Source organism: Toxorhynchites rutilus, chromosome 3 (genome assembly GCF_029784135.1).
Source record: "Toxorhynchites rutilus septentrionalis strain SRP chromosome 3, ASM2978413v1, whole genome shotgun sequence".
Lineage (NCBI taxonomy): Eukaryota > Metazoa > Arthropoda > Insecta > Diptera > Culicidae > Toxorhynchites > Toxorhynchites rutilus.
Window position 1 is genome coordinate 210,840,008 of NC_073746.1, and position 18,200 is coordinate 210,858,207.

At 38.7% G+C, this 18,200-nt stretch overlaps 1 protein-coding gene across 2 annotated transcripts in view; it reads left to right on the plus strand.

Annotated features, from left to right (window-relative positions):
• Positions 1 to 15,912, plus strand: part of LOC129780079 (transforming growth factor-beta-induced protein ig-h3) — a 35,976-nt gene extending 20,064 nt beyond the window's left edge. For both annotated transcript variants that reach the window (XM_055787993.1, XM_055787994.1), the window contains exons 4-9: positions 12,791 to 12,952; positions 13,018 to 13,285; positions 13,343 to 13,859; positions 14,370 to 14,956; positions 15,022 to 15,147; positions 15,210 to 15,912. In XM_055787993.1, the coding sequence (XP_055643968.1) occupies positions 12,791 to 12,952; positions 13,018 to 13,285; positions 13,343 to 13,859; positions 14,370 to 14,956; positions 15,022 to 15,147; positions 15,210 to 15,683 (2,134 nt within the window). In that variant the 3' untranslated portion in view covers positions 15,684 to 15,912. The remainder of the gene's footprint in view (positions 1 to 12,790; positions 12,953 to 13,017; positions 13,286 to 13,342; positions 13,860 to 14,369; positions 14,957 to 15,021; positions 15,148 to 15,209) is intronic.
• Positions 15,913 to 18,200: the final 2,288 nt, after the last annotated feature.

The window sequence follows — 18,200 nt, forward strand, 5'->3', positions numbered from 1 at the left end:
GATCACCGACGCTTCTGAAGCCACTATATCTTGTATATCTCATCGTTTATAGTTTCAGAAGAGATTTCAGTAGGAAACGCAAACTTCTGATGGATCAAGAATTGCAATTTAGCAAATTTTTGAAATTGATGGAAGTCGTCAAGGTCGTTTCGTCATCTATCTCGATGTAATACGTTTTGATGAGCAACTACGCGTACAATTTCCGGGCACGGGTTTTTTATAACTTTAATTTACATCATCTTATTAAGGGTTGCAGGACGATAAGGTTCAAATTTATTCACTTACATTGCATTCACTTTCTGTATTTACACTTTTTTTCACTTGTAGATATGTTTTGATACACTCACAATTAATACAAAAAATACATCTTTTGACATCCTCATTCATTACATCAAATGAGCTTAGAAGAAACAGAAAAAAGGTTTCCAGAATTTACTCAAGCGAGAGGCGAGTTTGCCATGGCAAAATAAGAGACACTTCGCAAATAAGCACACATTAACACTTTAGACGGCGTCAGACGCTGTGATGCACTAAGTGACGTCCGTATATACATGGCATCCGTGGCAGAAGGGCTTAAAGATCACGTTTTTACCGCTCTCCGTTTCACTCTCGGAAAACACTTCGCGTGTATAATTTTAAGATCCAACTCCATTTTATAATGTGGTATAAAATTCTCGTGCATTGATTTAACAGCATCAGTGGTTATGATAGTGATAGTGACAGCCTTAACCCGAGAAACTGCATTTTTGTGTAACTATTTCACTCTGTCTAACTTCTATAAAACCACCCTGATTCGTTGCAACACAAACAGTTAGAATTTCAACAAGATACATTCATACATTGTGGAATGCTTAGAATAAAGTATATTTAACGTCAATTTATTTCAAAAGAGTTGTTTGTTTATTTATTGTGCTTAAATGTGATAATTTCAGCCGTCCAGTTTCTATTAGATCACTTCAAAATTCATAAGTATTATCAATGAAAAATTCAAAACGATAGGCTGATTTACATGTCAATAATGGGTAACCTTGCCATTTCGACTAATAACCTTGAAAATTCGTGTTGGAATACTATTTACCAAATTCTACTGAACGGATTTCTCGATATTTTTCCATTTTTCCGAAACTGCGACCTTGAGTTCTTCAATTGTGGTGTACCGTTTTCCCTCAGTGTAGATTCTGCGTACAAGGAACAAGACCCGTCCCCCTAAGATTTTTAACAAGATTCAGGTCTGGAGAACGAGCTGGACAGTTAAAAAAATTAGGTTTTTGGTCATTAATCCATTGCTTAGTTTACTTGCTGGTACTGGTATGAAAAGTAGCATTTTTTTGCTGAAATGTGAATTTTTTGTGACGATATCCACGCAAAAACGGTAGGAGAAAGGATTTCAGAACATGTGCGTAATCCTTGAATGGTGTGAAAGCTATTTTGAGCTTTCCGGTTGCACGGAATTCCGCTCAAACCATTCGTCAGTGAAGATAACCTATACATTGAAGAACTTTTCGTTATGGTATATAGCAAAATGTATTATTTTGGAAACATTCTTCGTCACAACATACCATGTCCCACTGTCGGCTCATGTGAGCTTTGGCAAAACTCAAATGTCTTCCGATGTGAGATGGTGTAAGATGAGGAGTTTTAACCTTTTAAGCCCTCTTTATGTGAGGATTTTTTACCAAAATTGAACGAATTATCACCCGAGCAGTTGAGTAGTTGATACGAGCAGTTGAGAAAATGTAACTGGTCTTATAGAAACTTGACAGTTGAAAATACGAAAACATTCGTTTACGCTCAGCGCTTGCACACACACATGTGAAAATCATGCAGTGTATGGTAGTCACCAATACCTACACACTAGAATATAAATTGAAGCATTGTTTGTTCACAATGACACAAAGCAGCAAGATCATCACCTGGTCTTATAGAAGTTGGACAGAGTGTAGCGATTTTGACATATCGTTTTACTTTCTATTTCATTACCTTGCTTCAGAACGTTTTATAGTTATCTAAATAGAACAGATTGACACCTTGCATTTTCTAGCGACATCCTGAATTGATATGTTTGGTTCGCACTCGAACTTTGCCAACATATTCTTGGCCCGCTTGGGGTTCATCTGAACACTTCCACGGCCATTTTCTTTTCTTTCTTTCAGTTGTTAGACGCTTCTATAACCCTTTATAAGGCCTTACTAAAAAAAGGCTTTATAACACTTACATTTCACAACCTGGGTCATGCGACTAGATATAAATTGTTTGTCAAATAGAATCCAATGGAAATGTCAAAAAGGATCCAAGTGTTAATTAACATAGAGAAAGTATTGTTATCAAAGGCAAAAATAGTCAAATTCATGAAAATAAACGAACTACCTTTTTTTTATCAATTGATGCTTTTTCAGCTTTACCTTTCCACCTAATTTCTTTGGCAGGAACTGAAATTTCAGTATTGTTGGATGTTCTAAATGTAGTTACAATTCATTTTCGCATCCCGCCAAAAGTTAGGCTTTCATGATCTTGCACGCTGTATTATTTTATATTATAAATAGATAATACTTAAACGAACATACTTCGACGGTCGTGCGTTGTTTTTTCTCATTTTCCAAAGTTTTATCGTTATTACCCTGTGCTGTCTGTCTGGTTCGGACACATACTTATATAAACAAAGCTCAAATCATGAAAACGTTTGCTCCTTTATTTAAAAAAAATAAATTGCAGATAGTGCAAAATTGTAATTTTTGTTTTTTTCTAGCAGACAAACTTGACAAATAAATGCGATTGACGCATGGCTATTCTTACTCACAATTCTATTTTTTTTCATTCCCACTTTTTTTTACTATGACACTCTCTTATCGTATACGAAATTAGAAACGATATTCACTAAAATGGGGGTCTCCGTAGCCACAATGGTTGCGCGTTCGCTTAGTAAGCGATCGATCGTGAGTTCAAAACTCAGGGCTCTCATTGACCATCTTTGTGTTGTTACAGAATAACTACGTCCACGCAACAATCATCAGCGATGGAGATCGATCCACGGTCGAAATAAGATCGATTCATCCATACAACTGCTCTGCTCTGCAAGACACATTTGGCTGCTGTTTTATAAATAACTCAACAATGATCAATCAACTGTCTCCGCTGTCCGGTCTAACTGGATAATGGAAGAACAGAAGGAAAACTCTTACGCCTAAATGGCTACTGTGTAAATGTGTACACTATATGCAATGGTATAGAAGGGAATACTCTAACGCCAAATAATGGCAACTGTGTAATGTGCTAATTATAGATATGATAAACATGTGACATGTACACGATTAAAATTCGGCTCTGTTACAGCTAAATTGCTAAAGAGCCTAAAATAAACAAAATGGATAAAAAAAATCACTAAAATGACATTCTATCTTAAAGAGAGTGAAATTCAATGATATGAACGGTCTAGTAGAACAAATATGAAATCTCTGAAAATGTTACTTTTCTTGTTTAAAAATACCGTGCGTACTTGAAGTAATAGTAGAGCAAACTATGTTAAAGTTCTCAACAATTAAATTATATATTATTGGGTAGTAACGAAACGCTCATACAAAAAATACGTACAATTCTCATACTCTATTAGAGATAACAGATGATGAAAGAATCTTCTGACTTGGTGAAAGTATGATATCATCTCTTCAAATAGATATGGAATATACTGCAAATGAATAGTATCTAAAGTTGTATATTTTCAGTCAGTCCTCTACTTCCCAACATTATTGTTCTAAAGATACAATGATCGTGGGAGAAGCTTCTTAGGAAATATATTATTCATGCAGCACCACTGTAAAGGCGAGGGCGTTGTGACTACAAATTAGAATTTTAGACATTTATTCGGTGGAACGCAATGATTTCCCCAGACCACACGTTCCCTTGCATCGACTTTAGAATAGATATAGCGTTCAATCAGAGGTTTTGTTGACGGAAAAATGAAAAAGGAATTCTTGCGTTTGCTGTCTGCAAATGTACAGCGTAACCTTGAACTATACAACTTAACATTGTTTTATACGAACTTGAGCTGAGCCAAATTCTCACGTTTTATGCGATATCAAATCAATTGTTATGAACTGAAGATTCTCACGTTCAATTGCAGTGTTACAGTGAACGTTGCTTCAAGAATTTTACCATGGATAGTTGATGATTTAGGGCTGGCGGCGATCATTTAATTGATAAAATGTAACGATTTGATTGTGTTTTAGTCGTTGACTACACTGAGTGGAGCTAGCTACACAAACGAGGTGGATTGCCAATTGGTGCAAACTGAGACGATGCTTATTATTGCAGTCCAAAAATAATGGTGTAAGTAAAGTGTTGCGCTCAGATTATAACCTTTTGTAAAAATATGAACATCTTGCCAAAAACTCTGTTTGTCAAACATAAGAAAAAAAAATTCATGGTGTAATTAGTAGTTCGTATTAGTAGATAGCATTAAAATTTTGTTAGATTTTCAAAAATCGATAAGTTAATTGCAGTTTTTAGTTTGTTTAGTTTGTAACAACGGAGCTCTTTTGTGTAGCATTCCGAATTGCACATTAATATGTGATTTATATTATAATGCGAATGTTGTGAAAATTCTGAACGTCAAAGATGTTCAGATAATACGTGAATCACCAAGATCATTTTTTTAGACCTCAATACATAATTCGTGCTGTCCCTAAATACAATAATAGAATACAGAAATACAATATGGGTAAGACATATTATATTTAGGGTAATCAGGAAGACAGAGGTGCTCGCATGGTTAGTGCTATTCATAACTCATGATGATTTCGTTTCACACCTGAGGAGTATCATAGAATATGTTTCCCAAAATACAAGATATGGGATCTAGTGTTTGGGTTATGATATCGATGGTGATGTAGGAAAATAACAACAGTTTGTTTTTAGATTTCACTTATTTATAAATCACAGTACGGAGTACAATAAGTGCTGCAAGTTTATGTATTTATTATCTCGCGGTTCACTGCAACTGAAGAGCCAAATATACTTTATTACACCGACTAGTTATGGTTGCTATGGTATATGGTAGTTGACTGATATAGATATGAGTAACGTCTTACCTCACACTCTTTTTCTGCGTAACAATCGCCAGAGTTGTGGAAAAGTAATAAAACCGATAAAACATTGAATGAATTTGGTGCTTTCCTATCCAGAATTGACTTTTTAGTAGTTTTAGTTCAAGTTTAAGAAGTTTCATATTTGTTCAGTGCTGCATCCTGAAAACGCAAATCACTTTGGTGAGAATTGAGTTTCATTCAGCAATTCCGTGGTTGATTGTAAGCGAAACAGTTTAAAGCATCCATATAGATTTATTTGTTCTTTGTCGATGTTGAGTTTTGTTTTAAAGTTTTGATTGTTTTAGATGAATCATTTTTTTCCTGTTTGTTCATTCATGTGGGTGGAAAGGCTATCTGAATCAACCCTTTTTAAGAAAGTTCCGTAAGTCCCTCCAACATGAAGCAATTTTATCCAGGTAGTTTTTTTTGACGTAGGACTATGTCTTTCATTTCTGTACCGATGTTGGTAACAAATTTCTTAGTCGAGTCTCGAATAGAGGCAGATCGGTGTTTACGAATATAATTCACGACTTGCTGGTCCAATCTGAACTTGATAGATCCAGGTTTACGTCCACTTCATTGCCAAACTTGTCAATTATTCGTTTCATATTCCCCGGACAAATATTGGATTTTTTCGCGATTTGATTGTATGTTATACCCTTTTCCGGCGTACCAAATGTCTAAAACTTTTTTTCAGTCTCCGATTCAATTCGCGCCATCTCAAAAACAACTTTGCAAACGTAAGCAAGTGACCTTCTATTATGTTTTTATCGGATCCCGCAATAAATCGCATCAGAAAACAACTGCAGCAGAAACAACCGCTCAGAAAAAGGGTAGTAGGCTAGAAATACTGTGGCGCGGGACAAACTTCATGAATAGAAGACAGTCTGTGATACCGTGCGCGTGTATGTATTGATTATGATTGTGTGACCTTAGAGGCGAATGAACTGCAAAGCTTAAAACCTCTAAAAAAAGAATGGAATGGAATTATGATTTTGCGTCAAGCAAGCGTAATGTAATCAGACAAACGTAGCCTTGCCAAAGGATCGTATCCCATGTTTCAAACTAACCGGGTAATCTGTGGAACATAGGTTTGCGTGGGAGACACCGCCGCTTCTGACGGCGGGTTGGCGGTGGACTCGGATCGCATCATCTTTGCTTGGGCTTGGGCCGTCTCGATTCTTTATCCTCGTTAAATGGGGATTTCGCCCCCATTATATTGATTAAATTTCGAGAAACGAAAACGAAATATTAATTTATAATAGAAATTACGCTTTTTGTGAGGGATTTAAACCCATCATGTTTTTATCACGCTACAATATTTCTAGCTTACTGCACTTTTTCTGAGCGGTCGTTTATGTTGCAGTTGTTTTCTGGTGCGATTTGTTCTGGTTACGGTTTTTGACAAGTAAACGAAAATTGCTGTAAATACACGCTCAGCAAATATGCACCCGTTTGTGAGTAATAACGTATCAAATGTTTGAGATTACTTTTTGATTATCTCTTTACTTGCTAAGAAATGCATTATTCAGCTTTGGTAACTTTTCGTACATGCCGCTCCAAGGTGATGTGCCCATGCGGAACTCTTGCCGTAGTTGTCATTAGCACCAGACCCGTGTTTGTCTCAAAGTAGCTTGTCAAGGATTTGCGATCAACGAATAGGTATATCTCACAAGTCAGATGTATTGACATCACCATCAGCGAGCACTCACTTTACATACTTACACAGAGAGAAGGCTAGCCACTCTAAATTCAACTTTCCGCTCTTCTCTGGAGTCATCCCTTGGTGCTGTCCGTTGGGAGCGTCTTCTGGCGCTAAGACAGTTGACCCGAAGCACACCATGTTTATCAGTTCACCAATAGGGTCGTTAACGTTCCCGTCAGTTCATTAGTTCATTCATATCTAAGACATGGTGGAATGGTGGTTGTTGCCGGGCGAATTTCGGGAAAATGTTGACTTCAAAATCTTCTTTTAGTGACGTATTTTAACACAGCTTTAAGCTAAAATTTATTAATTTCCGATAAACAAATATAATTTATAATAATCCATAATAATCCTTACATTTGGTTTTCTTCTTTTATCCCTAATTCTTCCGATCTCTTATTTGTTTCTTCTATAATTCTGCTTGAATTCTCAATTTGATAAACTTTCACAATCCTTTTATTTCCTTCAAACCTTCGACTTTCTTTTTAATTTCTGCTTTATATTAGTTCAATTCATTCTATCCATCTATTGTTTATTTTCATCTTTTGACGTAGGACTACGTCTTTCATTTCTATACCGGGGTGTAAAATCAAAGTTTCGAAAACGAAAGCGTTACGCCGGAGACCGAGATTTTGAGCGTTAATAGCTCCTAAACAACTTAACGAAATGGTATGATAAACACTTCATTCGAAAGATAAAATGTCTACGCGTTATATACTTGTTACTTTTTGATCCAAAAACTTGTTTCAATAGTCTTAAAATTGCTTTCAAAACAGGCTATTGAAATCACCAATCGGTATATAAGCGAGCGGCGCTCGGAAATCCACTCAGTTCTAATTGAACAGCGATTGGAGCATGTTGTCGCTGTTGCGGTGAAGCTCTTTATTTTTTCATGAAAGCGCGGATGAACGGTGTCACCAAGAGCCTGTTTGTGCACCTTAGGCCAGAAGGGAATCCATCAGGAGGAGAGTGATGCCACAAACGGTTCCCCGGGAAGAACTCTAAGCAGCCGCTACACACACACATACACGCGCGGAATTCTTTCCGTTTGGATGCCATTCAGCATCGAGAAAGATCCGGAAAATAATCTGCCAGTTCCTCTAGGAATTTAAAAATACATTCATGTGAAAGAGTTTATTTGAATGTTTTCTATCCATGTAACACTGTGACCAAATATGTTTCAATCAAGTGCTATTAACAGATGGTTATCGAGTTAGCATTAACCACTGGTGGGCTTCCAGTATCGAGGAAAATGTGGAAATAACTAATCGTTACTGAAAATAATCTGCCAGTTCCTCTGGGAATTTTCAAAATATATTCATGTGAAAGAGTTTAATTGAATGTTTTCTATCCATGTAACACTGTGACCAAATATGTTTCAATCAAGTGCTATTAACAGGTGGTTATCGAGTTGGTATTAACCACTGGTGGGCTTCCAGTATCGAGGAAAATGTGGAAATAACTAATCGTTACTGAAAATAATCTGCCAGTTCCTCTGGGAATTTTCAAAATATATTCAAGTGAAAGAGTTTAATTGAATGTTTTCTATCCATGTAACACTGTGACCAAATATGTTTCAATCAAGTGCTATTAACAGGTGGTTATCGAGTTGGTATTAACCACTGGTGGGCTTCCAGTATCGAGGAAAATGTGGAAATAACTAATCGTTACTGAAAATAATCTGCCAGTTCCTCTGGGAATTTTCAAAATATATTCATGTGAAAGAGTTTATTTTAATGTTTTCTATCCATGTAACACTGTGACCAAATACATTAGGTTTTGTGATTTTTCAATCAATCGCAATCAACAGGATAGCTTCTGAAGATTATTCTTCCCCATCAGTAGGATATTTCCGTATCCAATATTGGATGCATAAAACCTTGTGCCTCCAACGTAACGCTCTCGTTTTCGAAGTTCTCCAAATATTCATTCATTCAGAATGAATTCAGATTCAACTTCATACAAATGATCTCTAAATCAACGATAGTCCTACGTCACCCTTGCGGTTATACCATAGATATAACCCACTTCCTGTTTTTCCTCATCCTTGGGATGACGTTTCTCCCATAAACATTGAACTTCTATTGTGAAGTTCGGGACTCACTTGGTAACCGGTGGTAACGGCACAGTGGCAACATCTCCCCACCCGTTTAGTTCCGATCGTTGCTTACACAGTGTATTGTCATCCACCAGCACTTGGCAGGGTTGGTTGACTCCTTGCGTGCCGTAGAGCATGAAGTGGTTGGGCGTAAGAGCCTCCTGCTCAGCATGATCCAATGCGATATAGGTTAGCGGCCTAGCATTAACCACCGATTCAGCCTCCAGCGCAACTGTCTGTGGTGTGGTGTGGATACACCGCGATTGCCGTCATCGCCACCTTCACTAGTCTGACTTCCATGATCCTCCCATGAGGGGCGCCAACGGTGGGTTGAACATCCATCTCGTATTCGTGTTTGTGAAGGAAGCGCAGTGTACATGGCGATATTGAACTGTCGCTATAGTATATTGCTTGCTCCAATCAAGTTGGTCCCATTTTCTGGGCAACGGGAAGATTCGTTGCTAAATACCACGTTGCTGGTGATTCCCTTTGCGCCACGAACCTTCTGATAGCTAACACGCATGACTGGGTGGACAAACCATGAACAACTTCGAGATGCACTGCTATACAGCGCTTAACCAGGCATCCTTGCTTTACAAAAACGCGACCGAAGTAGTCTACACGCATACAGGAACGGTCGAACGAAAGCAGTCAACCGAATCTCCGGAAGTGGTGTCATGATTGGTGGACGAGGTACCGCCTTCTGTACCCTACAGTATTGTCACAGCTTGGCTATCTTCCTAGCGACCACGCAAAGCTGGGGAATATAGAACCACTGCTTTAACTCGTTCACTACCATTTCATGGTTACTGTGTAGAAAACGTGCGTGATAATCAGCTACAAGTAACTCCGTTGCCTGATGACTGAAAAGGGAGTAGAACCAGAAGTCTCACTTCGTTGGTTACTATCGACGCTGCAGTGAGCCGACTATTCTACGCATCCCCATCAGCATCCAGCATTGGACTTGAACAATTGAGCACTGGTTCCGTCGACCGATTTCGGCTCCATAACCGGATCATTTTTATTGTAGCGAAGTATTGCGAGTTCATCCGTGTATTCTTTCTGTTGTATCTGGTGCCATATCAGCGTCTCGGCTTGCTGCAGTATCTCTTGAGAGAGTGGGCCCTCCGCATGTAGACCCAGGAACCGCTTCACGGCCCTGACGAAATATCCGGTCGACCGCAGAAGTCTCTTTCATTTTAAGAATCGTATATACTAAAGAATTGGTGGAGAACGAACTCGATGGTGCAGGAAGGCAGCTCGCAAATCTTCTTCCGTCGAAAACTCTTCCGAGTTATCCTTTTGCCAATTATCATCTTGATGCTGGACCTGCATACCACTAGTCGTTAGGATTGAAACTTCGTCGCTTGATCCGCTATATTAATCTTCGACTGTACATTCCGCCATTCGCTCACGGTAGTCATACTGAGGATCTCTTCTACCCGGAAGCCGACGAACTGGTGATATCGTCGAGTCTCGGACTTCAACCACGCGAGCACAGTTGTCGAGTCTGACCAAAGATATCAGGCGGAACCGAAAAGTGCCCAACCAATCCTAATTCCCAGCACTCGTGATAAGAGACTTCTGCTGAACTTTATTGGTTTTCCCTATTTGCGTGAGCACTTCGATGAAATTTGACGTTTCGAATCTCCATTCCAGCCTTAGAATGCACATACTTCACTTTGTTTACCAGGTATACCGCCTCTTCTACGCCTCTACTATCGAGATAATTATTTACGTAGTAATTTTCAATCATCGTCCGGGATGCATCTGGGAATTTGTTCGCGTACTTCTTCGCATTACTGTTTGTCAGGTACTGAGCTATGCATGGTGAGCACGCTGCTCCGAACGTGGCGACTCTCATTACGAAGACCTGCGGTAGCTGACATTGTCAGAGCATCTAGTAAACTAGTCCCTATCGGGTTGGGGCATCTTCTTCCCCACTCTACTACCCAAGCATTGAAATCGCTTCCTATAACAACTGATCTTCGTTCGATGATCTCCTCACTGAGGACATCCAGCATGAAGTAAAACTACCCCATTGTTTATTGTCTGGAGGGTGCTCAGGAACTTCATGTGAAAATTCTTTTGATCTTTGTGATCACGAAACCTTTGTGCGATCATAATTGGAGCTCCTATGACGGCGACCATTATTCTACCATTTCTTCTTTTCCCCTGGTGACAGTAACGACCTGACGACCCGACGACTCGGCCAGCTACAAAAAAAGGGTGCCAAATCAGAAAACAGGTCACGTTTTTATGAAATAAAGTTAACGTTAATAACTAATTTCACTGTGAACGGATTCTCATGATTTGTATACCAATCAAATCGGAACTTCTCTAAGGTTTGTTTGATATGATATACATTACAATTAGCTAATCTCTAAACGGTTTGAATTCATGAAAACTGGAATAACTTTGTTTTTTCCCATACATTTGTTCTGCCGATTTGTGTGCTACCCTATCCGTATTTCGAATGTGTTTGCATCAATTGATAGGAAATATTTCTACGCGTCTATCACAATTAATAAAATTTTATTTTTCATGAGATGAACAATTGAATAACTGTCAAATGTCAAGAGTTATCTGAACCCCCTAACTGCCAAGTTTTGATTAACCCCGATTAACGGTTTCCCCAACACAGACTTATAAATCTATGTACCTGTGGAAATCAGCTTTGCAAATACACATGCAAGTCTGGGGTATTTTTGTTCGTACCGAGCTTTGTTTTCCCTAATACGGACTTCAACATCAATGTGCCTGGGGGAATCCGCTTTGTCAAAAAATGCAAGTCGGGGGTATTTTTTTTCCCGTTGAGCTGTTTCCCTAACACGGACTTCAAAATTAATGTGCCTGATAGATGTCGGGGATATTTTTCGGTGTTGAGTATTTTTGAATATGTTTCCCTAAAACGTACTTTTAAACTGAGAAGCCTGGGAAAATCATCCTTTCAGATACTAGAGGTGAATGAACCTTCGTGGTTCGAGAAATACGTAAACATGAGATGTGCAATAATTTCAGAGGGAAAAGTAAAATACAATGATCGTTTGACAATTCTTTCGTTCACATATTTTGTTAGTCCTAGACATCATATCAAACGTAAAAAGACGTTCATCAAATTTATTTCTAACGAAGAACATAATCTATTACAAAAATTTCGAGGCATTCTAAAATAATATTCGGAGTGGTAAACAAGTGGATTGCATAATATAATTAGTTCATCGTCGAAAATATGCGGTCGTGTCCTAGATACAACCCCTTACAATTTTTTTAAATTATTTTTTCGGAGGGGTTGTGCCTGTAAGGTTTCAACCCAAAAGAACGGTTGGTTTCAAGGTTATACCAGGGTCTCGGGCTCGATTCACCCGTCATTCTGGTTGAGTGATTCTTCGTGAAATAAATTTCTTCCGACTGTGTATGCTTCCGACGCGTATTCTTATTTATGTTATTCGGCATAGAAATCTGAACTAAATACTGATAAATGAGACGGCAAAGAACCGAAACGTTAGTGTCATCGAAGCAGAAGAAGTGACTTATTTTTATTCCCTAAACTGAAGAGTATAACATTTCATAGCCATTTTTGTCGTAGATACGGAATCTTCAGAATCACTGCACCCCAGCATGCAAGAAAACAAAAAGAATTTCAAAAGTGATCATTCCGCTGCGTTTTCTGCGCTGTTTGTTCAAGCTATTCCGTTAACGGTTGTAGCAATTGACTATTTCCTTTGTTGTTAGTTTTTTTTCTTACGATCGAAACAACTATCTTGGTGTATTCTCAACTAGAATTTCATATTAATTTCAAGTTGCTTAACGGGAAGTGAAACACCGGTTGAATATTTATTCACAAAGCAATTGAATATTATCCAAAAAAGTCACTATATCCCAAGTTCATGTTGTCTTCCGCAGTGAAAATGTTTGCGTGGAACGTGAGGAGCAAGAAGAGACAGAGGACGGCGACGACAACCACGAGATCGCCGTTGATGGTGGCAATTTCCAAAGCTTTGGCGTCGTCAATTTGAACATCGAGACGTGCGCTGAGCGTCATAACAAACACGTTTGCACCTCAATGTGAGTGACATACAGTGGGAAGTGAATCTTTGCTTTCTGATGAACATTATTTTTGTAATCAACAGTAAAAATCATAATGGCCGGAAGCGCACGGTTAAGGTCACCCGTCAGTGCTGCCACGGTTATGCTCGTCCAAGAAATGGACCGCCCAATGCACACTGTGAAAAGATGGATCTCTACCGGTTGGATGAGACCGCTGAGCGTCTCGGTGCGAAGGAATTTGTAGCGACCTTGAAGAAGAGTGGCCTCGAATCTATCCTAACGAAAGATGTCACATTATTTGCGGTTCCCGACAGTGCGTACACGAAATTCGCTGAGCAAATGTGGGAAAACGTAAGTATACATTCAGATGTAATAAATGACGGTTGTTCGAGAATTTTTCTTTTACAGAATCTCGTTGCATTTGATCCTGTAATGCGTGCAAAACGGCAGATTGACATGTCCGGGATGACCGCACGTGATTTGATCCTGGCGCACACTGTGAATGGTTCCTATCACATTGAGGATGTGAGCAATGAACAGTTGTTGAAAACTGAACTCCCCAATACTAATATTCGCATCAACATTTTCCCACGAGCTCCATCGGAAGAAAACATGGATCATCCTTATCGTTACACTGCTAATTGTGCCCCTCTAGTAAAACTTAATCGTGTGGCAGAGAAGGGCATTGTACATTTGACCGATCGTGTTCTGATGCCAGTTCGTAACAATATTATGGATATCATTCGAGCACGGGACGACATGACGGTACTGAGAACAATTCTGGAGAAAACAGGGGTCAACAAAATGCTCGAGGAAATTGGTGATGATAAACATTTTACTTTCTTCGCACCAAATGACGATGCGTTCTTGAAACTGGACAAAGACATTCGTAGAAAGTTGAAGGCCGGTAATGGATGTGCTGCAAGTAAGTATCTGCTGTGAGAATGCTCTTTTGTCGTCACAAAAAGCCTCATGATTCATCAATTAGTTGCACAATTTGTATGCCGACTCAGCAGGTTATTACCATTATTCAATTTAGTCACACGTTGGAGGAATAACAATTGATCGTCTCCCTACGTGATGTTATGGTTCTTAACTTTTCCAATTCTTTTTCTATCCTATTTACGTTCGCCAAAAGTGAAACGCAAATTACAAACCAGGATTGACCACCGGTCATCTGTCCGAAGTTTACAATTCGTCTTTCGTTCGTTCCATTATTCTGACGAATGAACACAATAACCCAGAATTAAATACGGTCCGCATTCGTTACGTATGCAGAGAGCGTAGCTTAGATTTCGCACATTGTTAAAACGATTCGCAAATAATGCTGGACTCGTTTACGGACTAAATCGTTTCCGTAAATCATGCGCTTAATGTGCCATGAGTGAAGATCTTCTCCGAGCCTGATTGCTATTCGTTCGTTTTGTTCTTTCAGATATCTTGAAGAATCACATTCTGGACATCACGTTCTGTTCCTTGGCTGCTGTCAGTGGTGTCAAGACATCAACATACAATCTTCTCAGTGAGAAACTAGAACTCGAGTATGGCTCTGTCCCGAAAAGCGAGGTAGATGACCTGTCTGACAAAAAAGTTCAGCATCTAATGATCAACGGAATTGCAACTGTTCGCGAATCTGATTTGTTGGGTACCAATGGTGTTATACACGTGATCGATACCGTTTTGCCGACCACTAGTGGAATGCCCATCTCCACCACTCTTTCCGTACGTAATTTCACAATTTTCAAACAATTAATCGACGATGCCGGTATGGAAGATGAGTTTGATGCTATGTCCAACAAGACATTCTTCGTTCCTTCGGATAAAGCTTTCGAACAGTCAGAAATTGGTCAATATTGGATTAGACAATTGAAGGAACATCCAGAAAGTTTGAAGGACAATTTGCGCCTGAAGGAATTCTTGGAATATCATGTCGGTGAGCCATTAATCAAAACATCTGATCTACAGGAAGATATGATTAAAACTAAGGCCGGTCAAGATCTCCGAGTCAATTTATACACTACGGTAATCAGATAACGATTAATCACCTATTTACAATAATAATATTTAATGTTTGCAATCGCTTCCAGAATCCTATATTTAGCAATGTTATCAACCGCGCAACCGTAAATTGCGCTCGTTTGGTACACTTTGACGATGAGACTTGCGGTTCTGTGGTGCATGAAATCGACAAGGTGCTCGAAACTCCAGAATCGGTGAGCTCACCCGTGAGATTCAGCGCGCGATCGATTACTAATGATTACAATTTTATTTGCAGAATCTGATTGAGGCTCTCAGAACGAACCCTGATTATAGTATGTTCCTTACGCTGGTAGAAAAGGCCAATCTTACGGATCTGCTCCGCGCCACGAATGAAAGTTATACAATCTTTGTTCCCAAGAACGAAGTATTCAACGAAGTTAAGGAATGGTATGACGAACTTTTGGAAAACACGGAGGATCTGGATAACGTCATTCGTTCACACATTGTCCCGAATGTCATTTGCTGCGCTGGAATTGTGCAGTCTGATTGGCCATTCATTCGTACTACGGAAACAATTAACCAGCAGCGGCTGAAGTTGAATCGCAATCGGCGCCCACAGGTGCAGAATGCAGGCGTAACCAAATGTGATATCGTCGCCAAGAATGGAATTATTCATGAGATTAACGATGTGATTAGTGTGCAGAAGAAACAGCGGGCCGAACCTCAGGGATTCCCAAGCTTTGCTCGGCCGCTGACGTTCTGGTTCTGAGGCAAGCTTTGGAATTCTGGCGATGTGCACTGAATATATTTGTTTTCGAATAAAGTGTAATTTAACTGCTTAATATTTTACACATAGCGACACCTACTTGTTAAACATTTCAAAAGATACGAGACTGTACGACAATGTAAACATTGTAGATTGCATCTAATTGATATTATAAATATTCGATGCATGCCGTTGGATAACTGATAAATATAATTTTATGAAAAAGAAATAATTTCCGTCGCTTCTCTTACACCAGCATCAAAAGAAATCTAAATGTGTTGTTTTAAAATATACCTTGGCAGATCCGTTATTCGTTATTCTAGAAATATATTGGGATTTTAGTTTCCGTCTGAAGAATTTCTATTTTAGGGTGGCCCAAAAAATCTTTCTATTTTCAGTTTTTTCCAAAAATTACTTTTTTCAAAAGTTCATAACTTTTGAACCTCTGAACCGATTTAGATCAAATTGAAGCCAATCAACTAACTTTGAAAAATCATATCTCAAAAACGAAAAAAATACCATCTCTAGTCCAAAGCTATGAAAACAATCAAAAACGATTGCAATAAAAAATTACGAAAATTAAATCCATTGTTTTTGCAAATTCAATATTTTTTAATGAAAATAATTCATTGGCTTCAATTTGATATGCCGGTTATCTAAATCAGTTCAGTGGTTCAAAAGTTATGAATTTTTGAAAAATGTCATTTTGGGGAAAAAATGTAAAAAAATGGATTTTTTGGACCACCCTAAAATGGAAATGAGCACCCTAATAAAAAAATAAAAAATACGGGTCTAATGAACAAATATATCACTTTTGACGAAAATCTGAGAACCACTGAGTCGGTTTGGCATGGAATGGCTGTTTGAGTATAACGGTGCGATTTTGAAACTATTAACTCGAGAGTAACGGCATTGGATTGGGAACGGTTACTTAACATATTGAGGACCGCGTCTCATCTGTTGCGGATCGCTCACGAGTTTTCTCGTGTTACGCGTTCCGTCTGTTACGGATGGATCAGGCAATAACCCGTGTTTTCTACACTTGATGGTTAAATCCTTGGCTTGCCTAGAATCTAACAAGACCTACCGATGGCTCGCCTTCGTCTCATCCACACCGAAGGAAACGATCTCATTCGTGGAATCCGAACAAATGGAGCGTACAATTTTATCCCAAAACGTGCGGTCCCAGGCGTATGTCTTACAGATTTCTTTGCGGTTTGATCGACCGACTTAATCCGTATGTAGCGATATGCATATGCGCACAATACACCGATTCAGTATCGACCGATAAAAAAGTTTGATGGGCTTCCCGATTGCATTCAAACTGTTTTATCGGCCAACTATCGGTCGTCTGTTTAATCAGTGAGATGGGGGTAAGACGGACATGTTAAGGAGAACTTCAATTGTATCTTTGGAAACTCATGTTTTCCAAAGTATAAAAGCAGTTTCTTACAGTTCAATATACTGGTTTTCGAAATAATTTGCCAAATGTTTTATAAAAATGTGTGTTTCATGTTTTTTACTGAATTAAAACAAGCCGAAAAGTAGAACATTTTTATCGATGCTTGTATACATGCAGTGGGGGGAATATGGACAGGTCATTAATATACGAAGCGTAGAAGTTTATCGCTCGCGAAAGGAATAGTTTCGCTCCCTCTAAGTGTTTGTGCGTCCAATAACTGAAATAGGACAAAAAGAGAAAGCAATATAAAAAAGAGTTGAATATTTTTCCTTTAACTTTCTATCATGGGTTGGATGTGATTATGGATGTGACTGTCCATTTCAACCCCACCAGTGCAATTATTTCAATAATTTAAATTTACCACCTACGAATGAATTCACTTTTCCGTACATATCTAATATCGTTTCACTGTCAACTCACAAACCGAAATATAACCATCAGCGAATTCAATTTTGCAATTAAACAACTCAAAATGCTTAATATAGAAGCCGCAAAAATTACATCCACACACGGAATCATGTTTGATTTTCGGTTTTTGGTCCCCTATTTCACTTTTGATCAGTATTCATTGTCATAGGATGGTTTAAAAATTCTAGAATAGCATGCATAAGGGGTTCCCATCAAAAGAAATTTGAAATTCATAATGTAACTATACAAATCAACCACCTGTCCATCATACCCCCACTATCCGTCTTACCCGTGGTTCCACTACTGGCTAGGATGACCTACGCACGCACGACGATTGCTCCTCGGTCGATAGTTCAATTAGCTCTCAGTTCGCTCTCAATTCGCTCTCAATTTTATCATCCGACATACGTGCCGTGCGCAGGGTTGCCAATAATATTTTTCAAAAAACTGGAAGAAAACTGGATCCTGTGAAATCGTTTTATTTTGAGAATTTCGGCTTTGATTTATCTAAAATAATTTTTTTAACTTATTCCAATTCTTAAGAAATAGTCCTTCGAAGCGTATGTAGCTCATAAAATAGCGAAATAAATTATTAATTACCCATTCGAGTAGATCAAAATAACGTTTTCCACCACCCGAACATTACTGTA